At 32.0% G+C, this 17,844-nt stretch overlaps 2 protein-coding genes and 1 pseudogene across 8 annotated transcripts in view; 2 read left to right on the top strand and 1 right to left on the bottom strand.

Moving 5' to 3' along the window:
* LOC125839081 (actin-depolymerizing factor 10-like) overlaps nucleotides 1-17,844 on the top strand; it is an 858,671-nt gene that overhangs the window by 737,767 nt on the left and 103,060 nt on the right. The gene's annotated exons all lie outside the window — the stretch shown is intronic.
* LOC125839025 (F-box/kelch-repeat protein At3g06240-like) overlaps nucleotides 1-17,844 on the bottom strand; it is a 151,342-nt pseudogene that overhangs the window by 47,010 nt on the left and 86,488 nt on the right.
* Nucleotides 9,896-17,737, top strand: LOC125839079 (MADS-box protein SOC1-like). 2 transcript variants are annotated; one of them, XM_049518058.1, is made up of 7 exons: nucleotides 9,896-10,008; nucleotides 10,156-10,344; nucleotides 16,177-16,323; nucleotides 16,421-16,520; nucleotides 16,625-16,666; nucleotides 17,150-17,191; nucleotides 17,606-17,737. In XM_049518058.1, exons 2-7 carry the CDS (start codon nucleotides 10,163-10,165, stop codon nucleotides 17,735-17,737), a joined length of 645 nt encoding a protein of 214 aa, XP_049374015.1. In that variant the 5' UTR covers nucleotides 9,896-10,008; nucleotides 10,156-10,162. The 2 variants fall into 2 exon arrangements, with proteins under 2 accessions (XP_049374015.1, XP_049374014.1); XM_049518057.1 differs by lacking the exon at nucleotides 9,896-10,008 and having other exon boundaries at nucleotides 10,084-10,344.

Below are 17,844 nucleotides of genomic sequence, written 5' to 3'. Positions count from 1 at the left end.
ACTTCACTATTTCTCTTATATACGGAAATAAAGTGGGTTGATTTTGTCATCCAATCTATAATGTCCCAAATAGAATCATGTTGCCTTCAGGTGCAAGGCAAACCCACAATGAAGTCCATATTCACATTTTCCCACTTCCAAGTGGGAATACTTATATCTTGGGACAAGCCTCTCGGCCTTTGATGCTCAACCTTAACTTGTTGACAATTAGGACATTTGGCTACAAATCCCGCAATATATTTCTTCATATTGTTCCACCAATAGACTTCTTGTAGGTCACGGTACATCTTGGTGGCTCCCAAATGAATAGAATACCGAGAACTATGAGCTTTCTCTAAAATTTGTTCTCAAACCATCAACATCCGAAACAAATAACCGACCTTGGTACCTAAGCACCCCATCTCCCCCTTGGGAGAAATCCTCAACAGACTTCTTGAGTACCGACTCTTTCAACTCAACTAATATAGGATCAAGGCCTTGTTTAGACTTCACATCCATCACAAAGGACTATTCCGAACCATTATAGACCATGACACCACCCCTGGTGGAATCCACTAGTTGGACACCTAGTCGGGCCAATCTATGCACCTCACGAACCAATTCTTTCTTTTCATCCTCTACATTAGTCACACTACCCATGGACAATCTATTAAGTGCATCCGCTACCACGTTAGCTTTGTCGGGGTGATAAAGGACACTCATATCATAATCCTTCAAGAGTACTAGCCACCTTCTTTGGCAAAGATTCAAGTCCTTTAGACTAAACACATATTGAAGACTCTTGTGATCGGTGAAAACATCCACATGGACCCCATACAAATAATGCCTCCATATTTTCAAAGCAAACACAACCGCCGCTAATTCAAGCTCATGGGTAGGATAATTTTTCTCATGGACTTTAAGTTGCCTTGAAGCATAGGCAATCACCTTACCATTTTGCATAAGCACACATCCCAACCCAACTCTAGAGGCATCACAATACACCACAAAATCATTCGTGCCTTCTGGCAAAGTCAACACCGAAGCGGAAGTAAGTCTATCTTTCAATTCTTGGAATTTTTTCTCACAAGCTTCCGACCACACAAACTTAGCCTTCTTTTGAGTCAAAGTCGTCAAAGGAGAAGCAATGGAAGAAAATCCCTCAACAAACCTTCTATAGTAACCGGCCAAACCCAAAAAGCTTCTAATATTGGAGGGAGTTAGAGGTCTAGGCCAACTCTTGATTGCATCCGTCTTCTTAGGATCTACCTCAATACCCTTGTTTGACACAATATGACCAAGGAAAGGTACAGATCTTAACCAAAATTCACACTTGCTAAACTTTGCAAAAACTTGGTGGTCCTTAAGAACTTGCAACACGATTCTCAAATGGTCCACATATTCATTTTCACTCCTTGAATAGATCAAAATATCATCGATAAACACAATTACAAACATGTCTAGGTATTGCCTAAACACTCTATTCATTAGGTTCATAAATGCCGCCAGGGCATTAGTTAAGCCAAATGACATCACAAGGAATTCATAATGTCTATACCGAGTTCGGAAAGCCGTCTTGGGAATATCAACCCCTTTCACCCTCAACTGTCGATACCCCGAACGAAGGTCAATTTTTGAGAAATAACTAGCCCCTAGAAGTTGATCAAACAAGTCATCAATTCTCGAAAGAGGATACTTGTTCTTAATGGTCACTTTATTCAATTGATGATAATCGATGCACATTTTAAGAGACCCATCTTTCTTTCTAACAAACAACATCAGAGCACCCCATGGAAAGATTCTCGGTCGGATGAAGCCCTTATCTAATAATTCCTTTAGTTGCTCCTTCAACTCTTTCAACTCCACCGGAGCCTTTCTATAAGGCGGAATAGAGATAGTTTACGTATTCGGTAAAAGGTCAATACCAAAATCTATTTCTCGCTCGGGAGGAATACCGAGCAAATCATCAAAAAAGACTTTTGGGAACTCATTCACTATCTGAACCGACTCTAGAGAAGGGGTTTCAGATTCAACATCCCTCACCCTAACAAGATGGTAAATACACCCTTTGGAGATCGTCTTCCTAGCTTTAAGGTAGGACACAAATTTACCTCTAGGTATAGAATTTCCTTTTTTCCACTCTAAGATAGGGTCATTCGGAAATTGGAATCTAACCACCCGAGTCCTACAATCAATAGAGGCATAACATGCATGCAACTAATCCATACCCAAAATCATTTAAAAGTCTAACAAGCCAAGCTCTACCAAGTTGACAATAGTAACTCTATGGGACAAGGAAATGGGACACCTTCTATAAACCCTTTTTGCCACCACAGAATCACCAACCGGGGTAGAAACCAAAAAAGGTTCTAATAACTCTTCGAGGAGCATATCAAACTTCATGGCCACATAAGGTGTCACAAAGCACAAAGTAGCACTGGGATCTAACAAGGCATACACATCAATAAAAAAGACTTTTAACATACCGTCACTATATCCGGGGAGCTCTCTTGGTCACCTCAGGTTTGGAGAGCATAAAAGTGGTTTTGCTTTGGAGAATTGGAGTTTGAACCGCTAGGAGGAGCTTTCTTGCCTTCTCTCTCCTTGGCCGTACGTGTTGGGCAATTCCTCAATTGATGACAACCCTCACCACAACAAAAACAAACATTCGTACCGGCTAGGCACTTACCATCATGATTTTTCCTACATTTTGCACAATTAGGCCTATTCACATAAGAGCCACCACCATTACCTCCTTGAGGTTTAGGGTTAGACACCCTATCCTTGTTAGCTCTTGGGGAATCATTTGAGGAACCTTGATTGGAGAACCTTTGTTTGAACTTTGGTTGACCTTGTCCATCGGACCTAGCATTGGAGAAATTTCCATCACCGGATCTAGCTCTTTTCACCTCTCTATTATTTTCCTCGAGCATCTCTTCTTCCATTTGTTGGGCATGCACCATGAGACGTGAAATATCCATATTCGGGATAAGCATTGTCGTACGACATTCTTTGACTACCATGTCGGACACTCCCATCACAAATTTATTCATCTTGGCCCTCGAATCTGCCACCATAGTTGGAGCATACTTGGATAATTGGGTGAACTTTAGAGCATACTCATTCACACTCATACCTCCTTGACGAAGGTTAATGAACTATTGCATCTTTGCTTCCCTCAACTCTAGAGGAAAGAACCTATCAAGAAATGTCGATTTAAACGATTCCCATTCTATTGGATCCGCTCCTACGGTTCTTTCACCCTTCCACTGATCATACCAAACTTGAGCCACATCTTTTAGTTGGTAGGCGGATAACTCCACCTTCTCTTCCGAAGACACCCTCATAATAGCAAGTACCTTATAGACCTCTTCGATAAACCTTTGAGGATCCTCTTCCACTTTGGAGCCATAAAATTCGGGAGGGTTCATTCTTGCAAAATCTTTGAAGCAGTCGAATTCACATTAGAATTCACACGAGTCACAACATCTCTATTGGCCTGAGCCATCACAGCTTGAGCTTGAGTCGTCAAAGCTTGGTTCAACATTTGAAAAGTTGACCTAACCTCCCCATCTGACATAGCCAAAGGATTAGTCGGAGCTTGATTAGCTTGAGGAGCTTCTTCATTCACATTGTCACCCTCCATCTTCTAGCATTAGCCCTTCGTGTATTCATATCCTGAAGACACAAGAGAAGGATTATGAGAGGGACTTTATAGAACTAAACTATATGGCACAACTTAAGAGTAATGAAAAAAGTGTAGTTTCCTAATCATCGTGTAGCCTCTCATTCATAAATGTGGCGCGCTTCACACTCATGAACTAGACTCTACTAAACGTGGATTATGAGACATCATCCTAGGATCATTCTAAGCCTTGGGCTCTGATACCAAGTTTGTCATGACCAAGAGTACCCCCTAGATGTGATTGCTTAATTGTTTCCTTCCTTTTAATGACGGTGCCCTGCTCTCTACTATAAAACTTAGTCCTATTATTTCTTCATGCTTGAACACTATTAACTATACTTTAACAAGAAGTAACAATATCTCTGCTCTTTTAAAAAAAAAAAGATTTTGGTGAACTTTGAGCTTTCTTTTGGTGTGTTGTTGTTGTGGTTCGGAGATCTTGCTAAATACTTCATTGCTGATAAACATATTCTGCATAATCGGTTAGCTCCCCTTCATTAGTTTAAAATTCGTCTTGCATCATCTATTATGAATATTGTGTGTGTGAAATAAATAAAGGAAGCATCCAGATCAGTCTTCTTACCCTTGTTCTATGCTTGACTTTATACTTCCGTGACTAGTTGGAATATGTTTGTGTGTCTATTTCCTGCTCATAAGTATGAAATAATTAATGTCATGTGTGTTGGTTGATAACTAGTATTATTATCTTGTTGTTTTCCTATATTGTATTTCCTGGGTATCTCCCTTTTTATTTTAGCAGGATTTTTGAACTTAAAGGTTCAAGATGTTGAAGAGTCGCCATGGGCGGGAAACACTAGTCAAGCTGAATTTATTAAATTGTGTTTTGTACATTATTTAATTGCTATTATTATTTTGTAATAATTTGTATAACTCTCAACTCTGCTCTATATATGAAATATATTTGGGGGATCGCCTAAGGGGGGAGGGGTTTGCGTGCTATTTGTTTATTTATTTTATCGTAACTTATTTGTGTTAGAAAGCATGCTAATAGGATTGTGATTTGTTTGATAGTCCGTATTTTTAACAAAGATGTTTTAAACCTAATAAAACAAAAATATGCCATTAATCATCTATTTTATCTTTTAATTATAGTTTAAAAGTCGATCGTGTTTTAATTGGTTATTATAATATGTTATTGGAATGGCATTAACCACCTTCTTAATTATTAACAAATAAACGATATATGTTTGCTCCTTGTTTCATTTAATTCAACTAAGCTCATTTTATATAATAAATGAATAAATTTTGAATATTGTCATAATATGTTTTATATTATTTTGTCATCTTAGATACCATGCCTATAGGATCTAAATAATTTTAAATATATTATTTAAGTGTAGTATGTATGCATATAGGTTTAAATAGTTATAATGCATGCCTTAGATCAGAATTTAATCCCAGCTTTTCACTTAGAAACTATGCCTATAGGACTAAATAAAATAAAAAATAAGATTACTTTCAGCATGTTAAAATCGAAATAAATCTGTTTTGAATATGTTTTGCTCACTGTTAAATAATTTCTGCAATAAATTTATTTTCCGACACTTAAAAATAAGATAATAAATTGTCTTGCAAGATAATACTGTTTTAAATATTCTGCCATGTTGAATCTGCATAAGATAATTAAATTCTGCAATTAGTATATTTGCTCTGCCACTTAAAAAATCAACTAATAATTTATATTCTGCATGTCTCTTAAAATCTACTACATTAAATTTGTTGTCCTAATTAAATCCGGCTCGAAATATTTTAGTTTCAGCATTATGAATAATTGTTTGGTCACTTAAAATCAATTAAATAAAAATAGCATTTTCTGCATGTGATCACTTTTCCTACCATTTAAAATAAATAAAACTAACAATTGCTTTCTGCATGTCATTTTAAAATCGTCTGCATTATGCTTGTTTAATGATGCCTCCTTTTAAACTAAAATATGCTCAGTTAATTGCTCTTCTGCATTAATAATTGTTTGGCTACTGAGATCAGTCTAATTAAATAAATTTTGCAACCTGTCATAACTTTCTGCCCCTCTAATATTAACTAGTACTGTTATAATATATGTTTGTATGTCACACACCTAGCATGAGACCCTTGCACTTTACTTGTGTTTGTCAGCATGTTAATAAAATCTAGAGGTCAACTTGAGACTTTACGTGCTAAATGAACGTCCTACTTGTTTGACTTGGTGTCTAGAGGGGCTATTAGGAGCCTATATTTCTTTTGTCTAAAACCACCCCAATAGTAGTCCAATGCCTCTTGGATGTTAAGCGGAGGCGCTAGGCACCTTTTAGGACGCAATGCATGCGGAAGGTGGGATAGGGGTAGTTAGGCCCTACGGAGATAATGAAATCGACTCAGGCTTAAAACGATAAACATTGGTTTTGTCTTTTCGAATATTAAGCTGACCAAATAATAAGCCGAGTGTTGATCCGTAAAGTGTGTCGTTTTCAGAGTCCCCTTTCCTTTCTCCCTTTATTTGTTTTATAATTATATTTATTTGGGGTAGTTTAATTAAATAAAAAGAAATGATATTTGCCTATATATTTGTCTACTTTCTATCTTCTAGCTATTTCATTTAAATTTTATATGTGTTAATTATTTAATATTATGTTATCACCTAGTTTTGCATGCTTAATTAATTAAATAAATAAATGAATTGATCTTAATTGTTTAATGTTAGTTATCACCTAACAAGCATGTTTAAATTAAATAACCAATAAATGAAGTGACTTTAATTGCTACTTGTAACCCCCACATAAATTGCATGAGATACGGTCAGGACCCACATTTTTTTTTCTTTTCTTTTTTTAACATTTTCTGGCCCATGGCCACAATTATTTTATTGTATTGTTATGATTATTAATAAAATTGGGGTAACAACCACCAAAAATTTAATTTAAAAAAAAATAAAAAATTGTTAGGTCGTGCACCAAAAATCCAATTTGCGAAAAAACGGGGCGTGACAATAAAAAAAGACGAAGAACTTGACATTTCCCTTTCTTTCTAATATAAAAAAGAGGATATATATATATTTACCACCAATCGCTTAATCTCTTTGTTTATTTTTATTTGTTTAAATTTGACTTGGTATATTCGTGAAGAAGTAATTATAAAATAATAAATTTACTAATCACTTTTTGAATATACTTAGAAACTTTAAAATTCTCATTTTTAATGAAATGACTTATATGCACATAAATGTTTAAGTCTTATTTTAAACCATAAATTTTTAAAATAATCTTTTTTTCTTAACAGTGTGCTTGGTCAACCGTGCCACACAAACTAGGGCACAAGAGATAATAGATTATTGGCTAGATTATTTATTTTATTTCCAAGTTATCATATCAAAGTTTAAATGAAGAGTGTGTTCGGTATGAAAATATTTTTCAATTTTCTCATGTTTTATTTCCTCAAAGAAAACAAGCTAACTCCTTAAATATGAAGAAATGAATTTTCTAATGAAAATAGGGAAAACAAGTTCTACTAGTAATTACATTTCGCATCGATCGTACTGTCTCGTCTCCTTCTCTAACACACTACCTCATATTCACTTCCACTCATCATAGCCCTCAACCCCACCATCCGACACCCCTATCTCTCCACCTTGATTTTTCATAGTATTTATCTAAATTACATACAAATACATTTAAGATAGTAAATTTTACTTAATTACCTACAAACACAAATAAATACATAGAAAACCAACTTATTGTTAGAAAATATTTTTCTTCTTATCGAACATACCCAAAGAGTGATACGATTGTAAGTTAACCTAATTTAATGGTGTAAAATTGTGCTGGAAATTTATAAAATAAATCAAAATTGGCACCTAACCTTTTTGGGGGATTTTTATGACTTCTTGTTGTTGCCCCCTCCCCCTCCCCCTCCCCCAACCCACCCTGTCTCTCTCTCTCTACAACCATTTCAATCAAATAAAATATATAAAGACTAAAATAAATACTTTTATTATGTTAAAAATCATTTTAATCAAACAAAATATACTAAAGATCAAAATAAAGCATGATCGATACATTAAGAGTCTTTTTGGTAATTTCCTCAAGCAACGTGTATTCAAGTTGTCATTGGAAGAACTTGTCATTGGAAGAACTCATTGACGTGTTGTCATTGGAAGAACTCATTGACGTGTTCCAAACATTATTGATTGTACGGACATCCTATTATAATAATTGTAATTGTTTGTAGATTGACCGCTAGCATTCCTTTTTCATTTACTTTCTCTGTCATAAATTAATTAAATTCAACAAGAAATTGTAATATTTTAAAATTATTTTTAAAATAAATAATTTTTAAATAGAAAAATATATTTTTATAGACTTTTTACCAAATAAATGAAACTCATCATGTGAAAATATTGATAATTTGATATTATCATTAAATATTTGTCAAGTAAAGAAATGTGTCATTTTCTTGGATTAATTGAAAAGAAAATTGTGTCACATAAAGAGGGACAAAAAGAGTACTCCATTCATTTTATATTACTTGATCTTTGTTAATCTGACATACCTCTTAAGAAAGCTTTAATTAGAGTTTATTTTATTGAACTAACTTTATTAATAATGTTATGGTACTCTAAAATTAACTATTTTTACTACTTTATATAGTTATGTAATATTTCTTATAAAAAAATGAATTTTTGGTCCATGGACTTTTTTAATAGTTATTTAATATTAATTAAGGTAGTATGAGGAAAAATAAATAGCTCTCTTGATTTACTAAAATGGATAAGTGGTAAACTCTATATCAAAGGCGGTAAGTAATTTGCATATTAAGAAAGAATGTTAAAGCTGTTATCAGCATTAGTTGATTGTTATTAGATTCAATGTCATTATAGACGTTAACGATATCTACCAAGAATGTTAAAATGTAATTATCACTAGTAACTGTCTCTAAAAATAACATATTTAATGATAATTAAGCTATTATTGTTAAAGATCATATTTTGGTGTAATGAAAATGAAAAATCTATTTATAATATATAAGAGCCAAATAAAAAGAATCAATTAAAAGGAATAATATTTTACAGTACTATTTCAATATCTCCTAGAGTTTATATCTGTTTTGTTTTCCATTTATATCTAATTTTCTATTTTAGGTAGCTTTCTAAGTTTACCAAAACTAGCAGTATTAGTCTTTTTATTTAAGGGAAAAGGGATAAATATATCCCCGAACTATCATAAATGGTATGCAGATACCCTTTATTATATTTTAGGGATAATGGTGCCCATGTCGTCCAAAAACTAGAGCCTACATACCCTTTATACTAACAGACATACACGTGTCATAATCTTATCCACCGATCTGACATTGTATGCACAACTCTTATTTGTAAAAAAAGGTGAAGACCTTGACATTGCCCTCTTTCTAATAATTAAAGATAATATATATATATATATATATATATATATATATATATATATATTAACGACCAATCAAGTCTTTTCGTTTATTTTTATTTATTTAAATTTAACTTGGTATATTCAAAGTATTTATAAAATGATAAATTTACCAACCACATTTTGAATATAATTAAAAATAATTTAACTTTAAAATTCTCCTTTAATTAAATGACTTGTAGGCACATAAATGCTTAAAGCTTATTTTAAACCACAAATTTCAAAAATAATCTTTTATTCTTAACTATGTGTCTGGTCAACTGTTCGGTATAAAAATGTGTTTTCAATATTATCATGAATAATTTCCTCAAAGAAAACAAGCTAACTCTTTAAATATGAAGAAATGAGTTTCCTAATAAAAGTAGGAAAAACAAGTTCTACTAGAAATTACATTTCACATCGATTGTACTGTCTCTTCTCCTTTTCTAACACACTTCATATTCACTTCCACTCATCATAGCCCTCATCCCCACCATCCGACACCCCTATCTCTCCACCTCGACTTTTCATAGTATTTATCTAAATTACATACAAATACATTTAAGATAGTAAATTTTACTTATCTACCAAACACAAATAAATACATAGAAAACCAACTTATTGTTAGAAAATATTTTTCATCAAAAATATTTTTCTTCGTATTGAACATATATACCCAAAAGACTCTTTATATTATTGTAAGTTAACCTAATTTAATGGTGTAAAAATGTGCTGGAAATTTATAAAATAAATCAAAATTGGCACCTAACCTTTTTGGGGGATTTTTATGACTTCTTGTTGTAGCCCCCCACCCACCCTGTCTCTCTCTAAAACACACATTTGTATTCATTAGACTTGTGACTTTCATCTTTTTAGGCAATTTTCCACTCACTTGCAAGCAAAAGATTCTCTAGGTTTTTTGCCAATTTTGTAAGTACTTATTATTCCTCCACCATCAACACTAACTATACCTTTTTTTCCCTATAAAATTCTAACAAGCCTTGTATTATATTTCTTCTTGCCAAAAGCAAGAAATTAACTCTCTAGCTTGTTCATCATTGTGATTAATTTTTTCAGTTATATAATGGTGAGAGGGAAAACTGAGATGAGGCGTATCGAAAACGCGACAAGCAGGCAAGTCACTTTCTCAAAGAGAAGAAATGGATTGTTAAAGAAAGCCTTTGAACTTTCTGTTCTTTGTGATGCTCAAGTTGGATTAATTATTTTTTCTGCTAGAGACAAACTTTATGAATTTTCAACCTCAAGGTAATTAATTTTACATCTTTTTTCCTCTTTTTTTGCTTTATGTTTTTATTGTTTTAGATTATATCAGATCTAATATATATTAACTAGTTATTTTGGTGAGTTAAAAAACACTTATTAATGAAAAAATATCTTATGACTTGATGAAATAAAACATATATTTTATGACTTGACCAACATTCTATATATGTCTCACTTAATAATATAGATATATATAGTACTAGTATCATTTATGAAGAGTTTTAAGTTTTGTACATTTTGACAGTGTATCATAAAGGTGGATGTTGGTGTTTCTATTTGTCTATGTGTAGCAATCCTAGTTACTACTTTTGTTTCAATTTATATGTCTTATTAATTTGACTGAATACGAAGTTTAAGAGAATAAAAAAAGTTTTTGAATTTTGTGATCTTAAATTAATTAAAGATATGTGATTATAAATCTTGTGATCTTAAACTTTATTATTGGGGCCGATTAAAAAAATTAAGACACTTAAATTAGAATTGAAAAATGAATGAGTTCTCAATATAGTTCTTAATTACCATAGCATAAAACCCTAGGGTATACTTTTTTTTTCCAGCAACCAAGTAGCAGATCTACTAGCTAAGGAAGGCACAAAATATAGGTAGCTAAATAATTTTATCATTTCTGGTATGAGTTTGGTAGAGCACAATTGATTCAAATCATGTATTTATCTTTAAAAACATATTTGAATGTGTATTAATTATAAATTTTAAACCCAAAATTCAAAGAGCTTCAAAACTCATAAATCAAATCTTGAATGAGTAATTATTCTTTCTATCCCAATTTATGTGACACTCTTTTTTTTTTCTAGTCAATCCAAAAAAATAGGGACATTTTTCTATAGATAGTAATAGTTTAACTTTAAACTTCTCTTCTTCTTATTTTTTATCCTTAATGTGATGATTTATAACCACGGAATATATTTTTTTATTACTCGTTTTAGATCAAAAGTTTTTGAAAATCTTTCTTTTCCTCTTGTATTCTGTTTCGAGTCAAAGACCTTTACATAAATTGAGAGATGGACTATAGAAAAATACTATTCCCTCCGTCTCAATTTATGTAATGTAATATGATTAAGCATTGAGCTTAAGAAAGAAAGATTCTTGAAATTTATAGTCTAAAACAAGTCATGAATGACTATAAATCATTTCATTAATAGTAAAATGTTTTAAAGTAAAATTATTAATTAAATATAAAAATGTATCATTATTTTTGTAAACTAACTAAAGAAAATGAGATATAAATTAGAATAGTGAGTAATAGTATTTCCTTGTACAAAAGGAGGAGGATATGGAAATATGCCTCATTATAAGACCTCCATCTTATGTGTTGTTTAAAGTTTAAACATTTCTCATTTAGGGTTAACAAGTGTGATCACCAATAATTCCCATATTAAAACTTGATTAAAAAAAAAACAAAACTGACAAAAGTAAAAAGAATACAGTGTCAAAGGCAAATGTATAAGAGCCAGTTGTCAAATTAGTAGTTGGATTTTATGTGTTCCTTTTAGAAAGGCCACACTCTTATGTTGTTTCCATTATAGCACACCTTCAGAATCTTTGTAAGCCTTTGCAAATCCCTAATCACTATGTGCCTCATCAATATATTTATTATACTTTCACTTCTGGTCAAAATTTAAAGTTTATGAGTTTTTTATTTATTTTTTTACATTTTTAAGTTTTAAATTAGTAATTTATATATATTTAATAAATTTAATAAGACAATACAGAATTTGACACGCCTCTTCATGCTCAACCTAATGGAGTGTGGAGCGGGAGTTCAAATAGAAATGAATTTAACTGTGATATCATGTAAAGATATAGCAATTAAGTTTAATTCAACTTGAAAAGTTCATTCATGAAGAGAGAATTATTCCAAGTCGTATACCAAATCATCAGCACATTTATCAACTAATGTGAGACAACTCTAATCCATTCTAACAAGAGGTAAAATTACATTGATAGTGTATATTGTATAAATAGTTTACACTAGCTATCAAAGACAGCTATAAGCTTTAGATTACAGGTTCGACAAAATTAAGATTTTATTTCACTAAACCTTGTATATATGTTTAAAAAATTATTATATGTATAAAAATTAATTTTCGATGCCTATAGTCATTGTCTTATCATTCGAAACCAATAAACTTCAAATCATGAGTCTGTTTATAATAGTTATTAGCGGGTATAAATTAAATTTGAGTTTTACTTCTACTCAATTGTAGTGTAAAAGAATCCAAACCTCAAAAATAATATTTTCTTTGTCCCTATTTATGTAACACACTTTTTTTTTAGTCAAACTAAAATAAAATTGACATATTTCTATATTTAGTAAAAATATCATTTTAAAATACTAATTTTACCCTTAGCGATAAGATTTATAGTCACACACAAATATGTATGACTTGTTTTAGATCATAAATTCCACAAGTCTTTCTTTCTCTAGTAAATTTCATATCCAATTAAACAATATCACATAAATTGAGACGGAATGAGCATATATTACTTTTTATATTATTGTACAATTAATGTTCTTAGGGGTGAGTCTGGCCATGTTCACCCCACTTACTATAGTAACTATAAACAATGTTAAAGAATCCACTTTGACAATGTAAAGATATCCTCAAAAGGCATGGCTACAAATACGGGAACAAATGAGGATACCAAAAGTATTTCACACTTCCATATCTCTTTTCTCTTCTTTGATATGTCAACAAAATCCATTTTTTTTATAAAATAAATAAATAAATAATAATAATAATAATAAAACAATAATTTAATAAGACTCACCAACATGGATTGTGGTGTAGTGGTGAGACTGTTTCACTCTTAACCAGAGGTTTTAAATTCGATCGAGCCTTGGTATAGATAAAATCTTGTTGGGAGCGCCACCTCCGAATGGACCTACAGTGCACGATCCAAATTTAGTTAGAAATCCATTACAAGCTTTGAACACAGGCTGAAAAACAAAAAAAATAAAATAAGACTCATTTTCAAAATAATCCTTCCCAACAAGCTTATCATCATCATCATCATCCAAGATGTGTCCATCATTGGGAAAGGTGTCATCAATTCATAGTGGGTTATGGTTGTCAAACAATTTGTAGTCCTCAAAAAGAGTTACATCACCATCACAATTCACACCACTAGACACTATACTAGGAGTGATCTCCTCATCGTCATCATCAAACAAGATATTATACTTAAAGAGAGATTAATCAATCAAAGATGAAGAGTTACATGTAATCTCATTCTCAAAAAAGACAAATGTCATTGTTCAAGGAAGTTTCAATCACAATTCACATGACATCTATGAGCAAAACAAGTATAGGAACTAATTGGCAACAAGAGCTATATCAAAGCTAAAACCTCCGATTAAGAATCTCAACAAGCACCTAATGTATAAGATCCACACAAGAGAAATGAATTCTCAATCACAAACCTATCACTAGATAACCCTCAAGAGGAATGATTCTCAAACAAACAATCTCTTCAACATTTCCTAACAATTATGACCTTAGCCTAAAAGTCTCTCTAGAGTTACACTCAATTCATGAGAATTTATCATATCAAAATAATCTTTAAGTCTAAAGGAGCTATTCTCCAGTATTATAGCCTAAACTAGCTATTACATAAATACTCTTAATGGACGAAGGGTCTTCTTAGGCTTGCATTTCAAGAATAGCCATTTTTGCATTAACAACCTCTTTCTCCTTACTTTGAGTAGTCTTCCACATAGATCATTGTACTTCTACTTTAGCACATTCTCGAGCTCCATGCCTTTGTTTCAAGAACCCTCCAAGCCTCTAAGGTAGCGATTCAATGACAAGTGTACAAACTCTTTAGCTCAGCTTCTTGTGTAAGGTTTTGATGAAACTCGACTTGCAGCAGGCACTATTCCGTCAAGTAAGTACTCGCCTATTCAAGTTAACATGATAAGCTTATATATCTACAGAATCAAGATAAACAAGAGCACACGCTTGAATTTCATGTATAATTATCTAGCAAGACAATTAACATATGCCTATCCTAGTAGTGAATTTGTTCCCTGGCCTATTGATGTTTGGGTTCAAGACTCACTCAATCTGAGTTCATCTATAGATTCATAATAGTATTTTATTATTCACTATGCAACAAAATAATTAAGAGCAGGATTAAATGAACAAATCAATATGATATAATCAGTGTAATAACTCTAACCACATTCATGAACTATCCATAGCATTAGAACAAGCCACTAATTGTAGTCATGGCAACAATCTTTTTTTTAGAATTTTTTTTATCACCGTATGGTGGTGAGATCTTTTTATATAGATGAACAAAATTACAAAGTTTAGGGGAGCTTAAGCTAGACCCGCTGTTCCAAATCGCTATCAATAGTTGCTTCGCAAAAATTAAGATTCTGGTAAAAAATATACAAATTTTGCACAAATTACAAGCCCAACGTGTTAGAAAAAATTAGCTATACAATCAACTGAATCAGTTCTATACAAAATAATTCTTCCTCTACTTATGCCTTAGGGACTCCATTTGTATGAGATCAAGTTTGTAATGTCCGATGGCTATCGATGATAGGTGAGCATGTGCCAAAATAACCAACTCCTCATTCGTAATACTCCATTTTGTCAAGGCATCTGCAACGAGTATATTAGAAGAAATAATGTATGCATTAGCTTCGTGTATTAGTAGTATATCTTAGCTTGTTTGTACACCTTTTCAGCTTATTTATAACTAACAATTGCATTATTAGCTATATATACTCTATTTTGTATTGATGAGGAGTGTATTACTAATACATAGAAATCTATGGTATTAGTAATGCAAGAAGATTTAATGCATGTATTAGACTGTTTAAAACTCAATTGCCCCTCAAATTTTTTTTACATGATCTTTTCCATCATATTTGTGAAGGGTGTCTTTGTAAATAAATGGGATAAGGGTCTGAAAAATACCTCAACTTTGGTCGGATTTGCTGTTGCGATACTAAACTTTCATGAGGACCTATTACCTCCCTAGACTATTTAATACCATATTTTAAACATATATATTTGTCCACGTGGACATAAAAAATAGTGCAAAATTATAAATAGTAATGTGTCCACGTGTGCACATATATACCTTTAAAATACACTATTAAATAGTTCAGGGGGTAAAAAATACGGTATTAAATAGTCTAGGGAGATAATAGGTCCTTATGAAAGTTTAGTATCGCAACAACAAATCCGATCAAAGTTGGGTATTTTTCAAACCCTTATCCCTAAATAAATATTTTTTTTAAAACTATGCATTACATGTTATTTTTTATTCACCAAATCAAACAATGCATATGAAACAATATCTACATAATTAATCCAAGCATAACTAATTATAATACAAATACTACTAATACACTCTATTAAACATAATTCGTATACTCCCTATCGACCCCTATTAGTCCTTATACAAGTATTACTAATATACTCTTTGGCTGCTTTTTCCTTGGTCATTCCACTCAAAAGCTGTCCAAGTTCTTCCTCACTCTTTCTAACGCTCATTCTTGTTACTTAAGTGCTTTAAGAGATAAGGGTTTAAAAGGATTTAATTAAGAACAAATATGGATATTTTTGGGATATTAGTCTTTACATTTAGCATTTTTAGTATTTAGCTTAAGGTACACAGTGTTTAGTTGTTAGAGGTTTCATAGACAAATAGTTAGTATGCTCATATGACATAGTCATACACTTCAACATGATTGATCATGGTCACAGACTTCAACATGATTCAAAAATTAGCTAATAAAGCTGATTATGTTACCGATGTTGTGGAGAAATGCAGCATGCAGGAGATTATCGAGCGTTATCAGAGGCATACTAAAGATATTCAGTGTGAAAATTCAGCCATGGAACAGAATAATATGCACAATTTGAAGCATAATACATCAAGTTTGATGAAGAAGATTGAGTTTCTTGAAAAATCTAAAAGGTTTAACTTTTAATCCTACTTTACAACCTAATATTGTAATTTATTTGATATAAAATGGAAGTAATTATATGAGTATATTATATTCCATTTGCATTAGGAAGCTCTTAGGAGAAAGTTTAGAATCTTGCAGTCTTGAAGAACTTCAACAGATGGAACATCAGTTGGAACGGAGTATCAACATCATCCGCGCAAGAAAGGTTAATTTTCTTTTAAAAGAAACATCACGCGATATCTATATCTATATCTATATATAAATGAAGATTAGCATAAACTTGACACATCATTCCTTGTTTGTATTCAGATGGAAGTCTTTAGGGAACAAATTGTGAGATTGAAAGAAAATGTAAGGCCACACTGACTCATTTAATTATTTTAAGCTGTAATTCCTATGAACATGGACAATTTCTTGTATATAAAATGGAGCCTTATGCATATATCATAATTGGAGCATGAATAATATCATGTAAACTAAGAATTATGACGAGTCTGACTTTGATATCATGATAAGAAATGAATCATGGCTTAATTAACTCAACTTTAATTTAAAAATTAGCACATGAGATAAGGATTGTTGAACTCAATTATATATAGTATACAATTACAAGTTACAATGTTATTTTTATTTACATATTATTACTACAATTTAACCATTTATAATCTATTTTTTTAACTTACCATATGGTTTTAAAAGTTACTTGTTGTTATAGTTCTACTTAACTTGATAATATAAAAATTATTATCAAGTTTACATCACTTGATTTTGCACAACACATCTTATTGCAAATACAATGCTATGTGAGAGAAATTTATTAATTATTATTTCCAGGTGAAAGACCTTGCATCTGAAAATGTTATGTTGTTAGAGAAGGTACTTTTTCTTTCTCTCCATCTCAACCTTTAAGTTAAGGTAAAGATACGACACCTCTCAACTGGAGAGTGAACATTTCTAAATGGGGGCCCAACATCGGTGAACAACAAATTGGGATGACCTGGCTCTGATATTATGTAAAGATATAACACATGGGCCCAACTCAACCTCAAAAGTTAGCTCATATAAGGGGAGGTTTGTCCGAGTCCATATAAGGAGACTAAATTCTCATCCCTCTACCGATGTAGGACTTCTTAATAGTTACTATTTTAAAAAAATGGGGTAGGGGAAATAGCGGGCTGAAGATTATAAGACAGAGAATCAAACCATCATCATTAAGTGAAAGTTCAGATAGCCAACTAGAACTTTCCTTCTTCCAAGTTGAACTAATTTGCTTGTCCTTTTTGCTTTAAGTGTGGAGGTCTTGAAATGCAACAAACATCAGGTGGAGAAGACGTTTCTATAGTGATCAGTAGCGAAAAATCGGATGTAGAGACTGAATTATTTATTGGACTACCAGAGTCATGCAGAACAAAGCGTCCCTAAGTTAATCAACGCCTCACTTTGATTATGTCGTGAAGCTGACTGAATCATATCCATAAACCCGAAAATGAAACGTTGTTCGTTTCCTCTTTGGCCTTCGAACCACTTTG

This window comes from Solanum verrucosum, unplaced genomic scaffold (assembly GCF_900185275.1).
Source record: "Solanum verrucosum unplaced genomic scaffold, falcon-dt-bn FXZP01000163.1, whole genome shotgun sequence".
Lineage (NCBI taxonomy): Eukaryota > Viridiplantae > Streptophyta > Magnoliopsida > Solanales > Solanaceae > Solanum > Solanum verrucosum.
Note: the sequence above shows the minus strand (reverse complement) of the source record. Positions and strands in the feature narration are given on the sequence as shown.

Coding starts and splice junctions, on each gene's coding strand:
- LOC125839079 (XM_049518058.1), top strand. CDS start 10,163: ATGGTGAGAGGGAAAACTGAGATGAGGCGTATCGAAAACGCGACAAGC. Junction 16,521..16,624: donor ACATCATCCGCGCAAGAAAG/GTTAATTTTCTT, acceptor GTTTGTATTCAG/ATGGAAGTCTTTAGGGAACA. Junction 17,192..17,605: donor ATGTTATGTTGTTAGAGAAG/GTACTTTTTCTT, acceptor TTTTGCTTTAAG/TGTGGAGGTCTTGAAATGCA.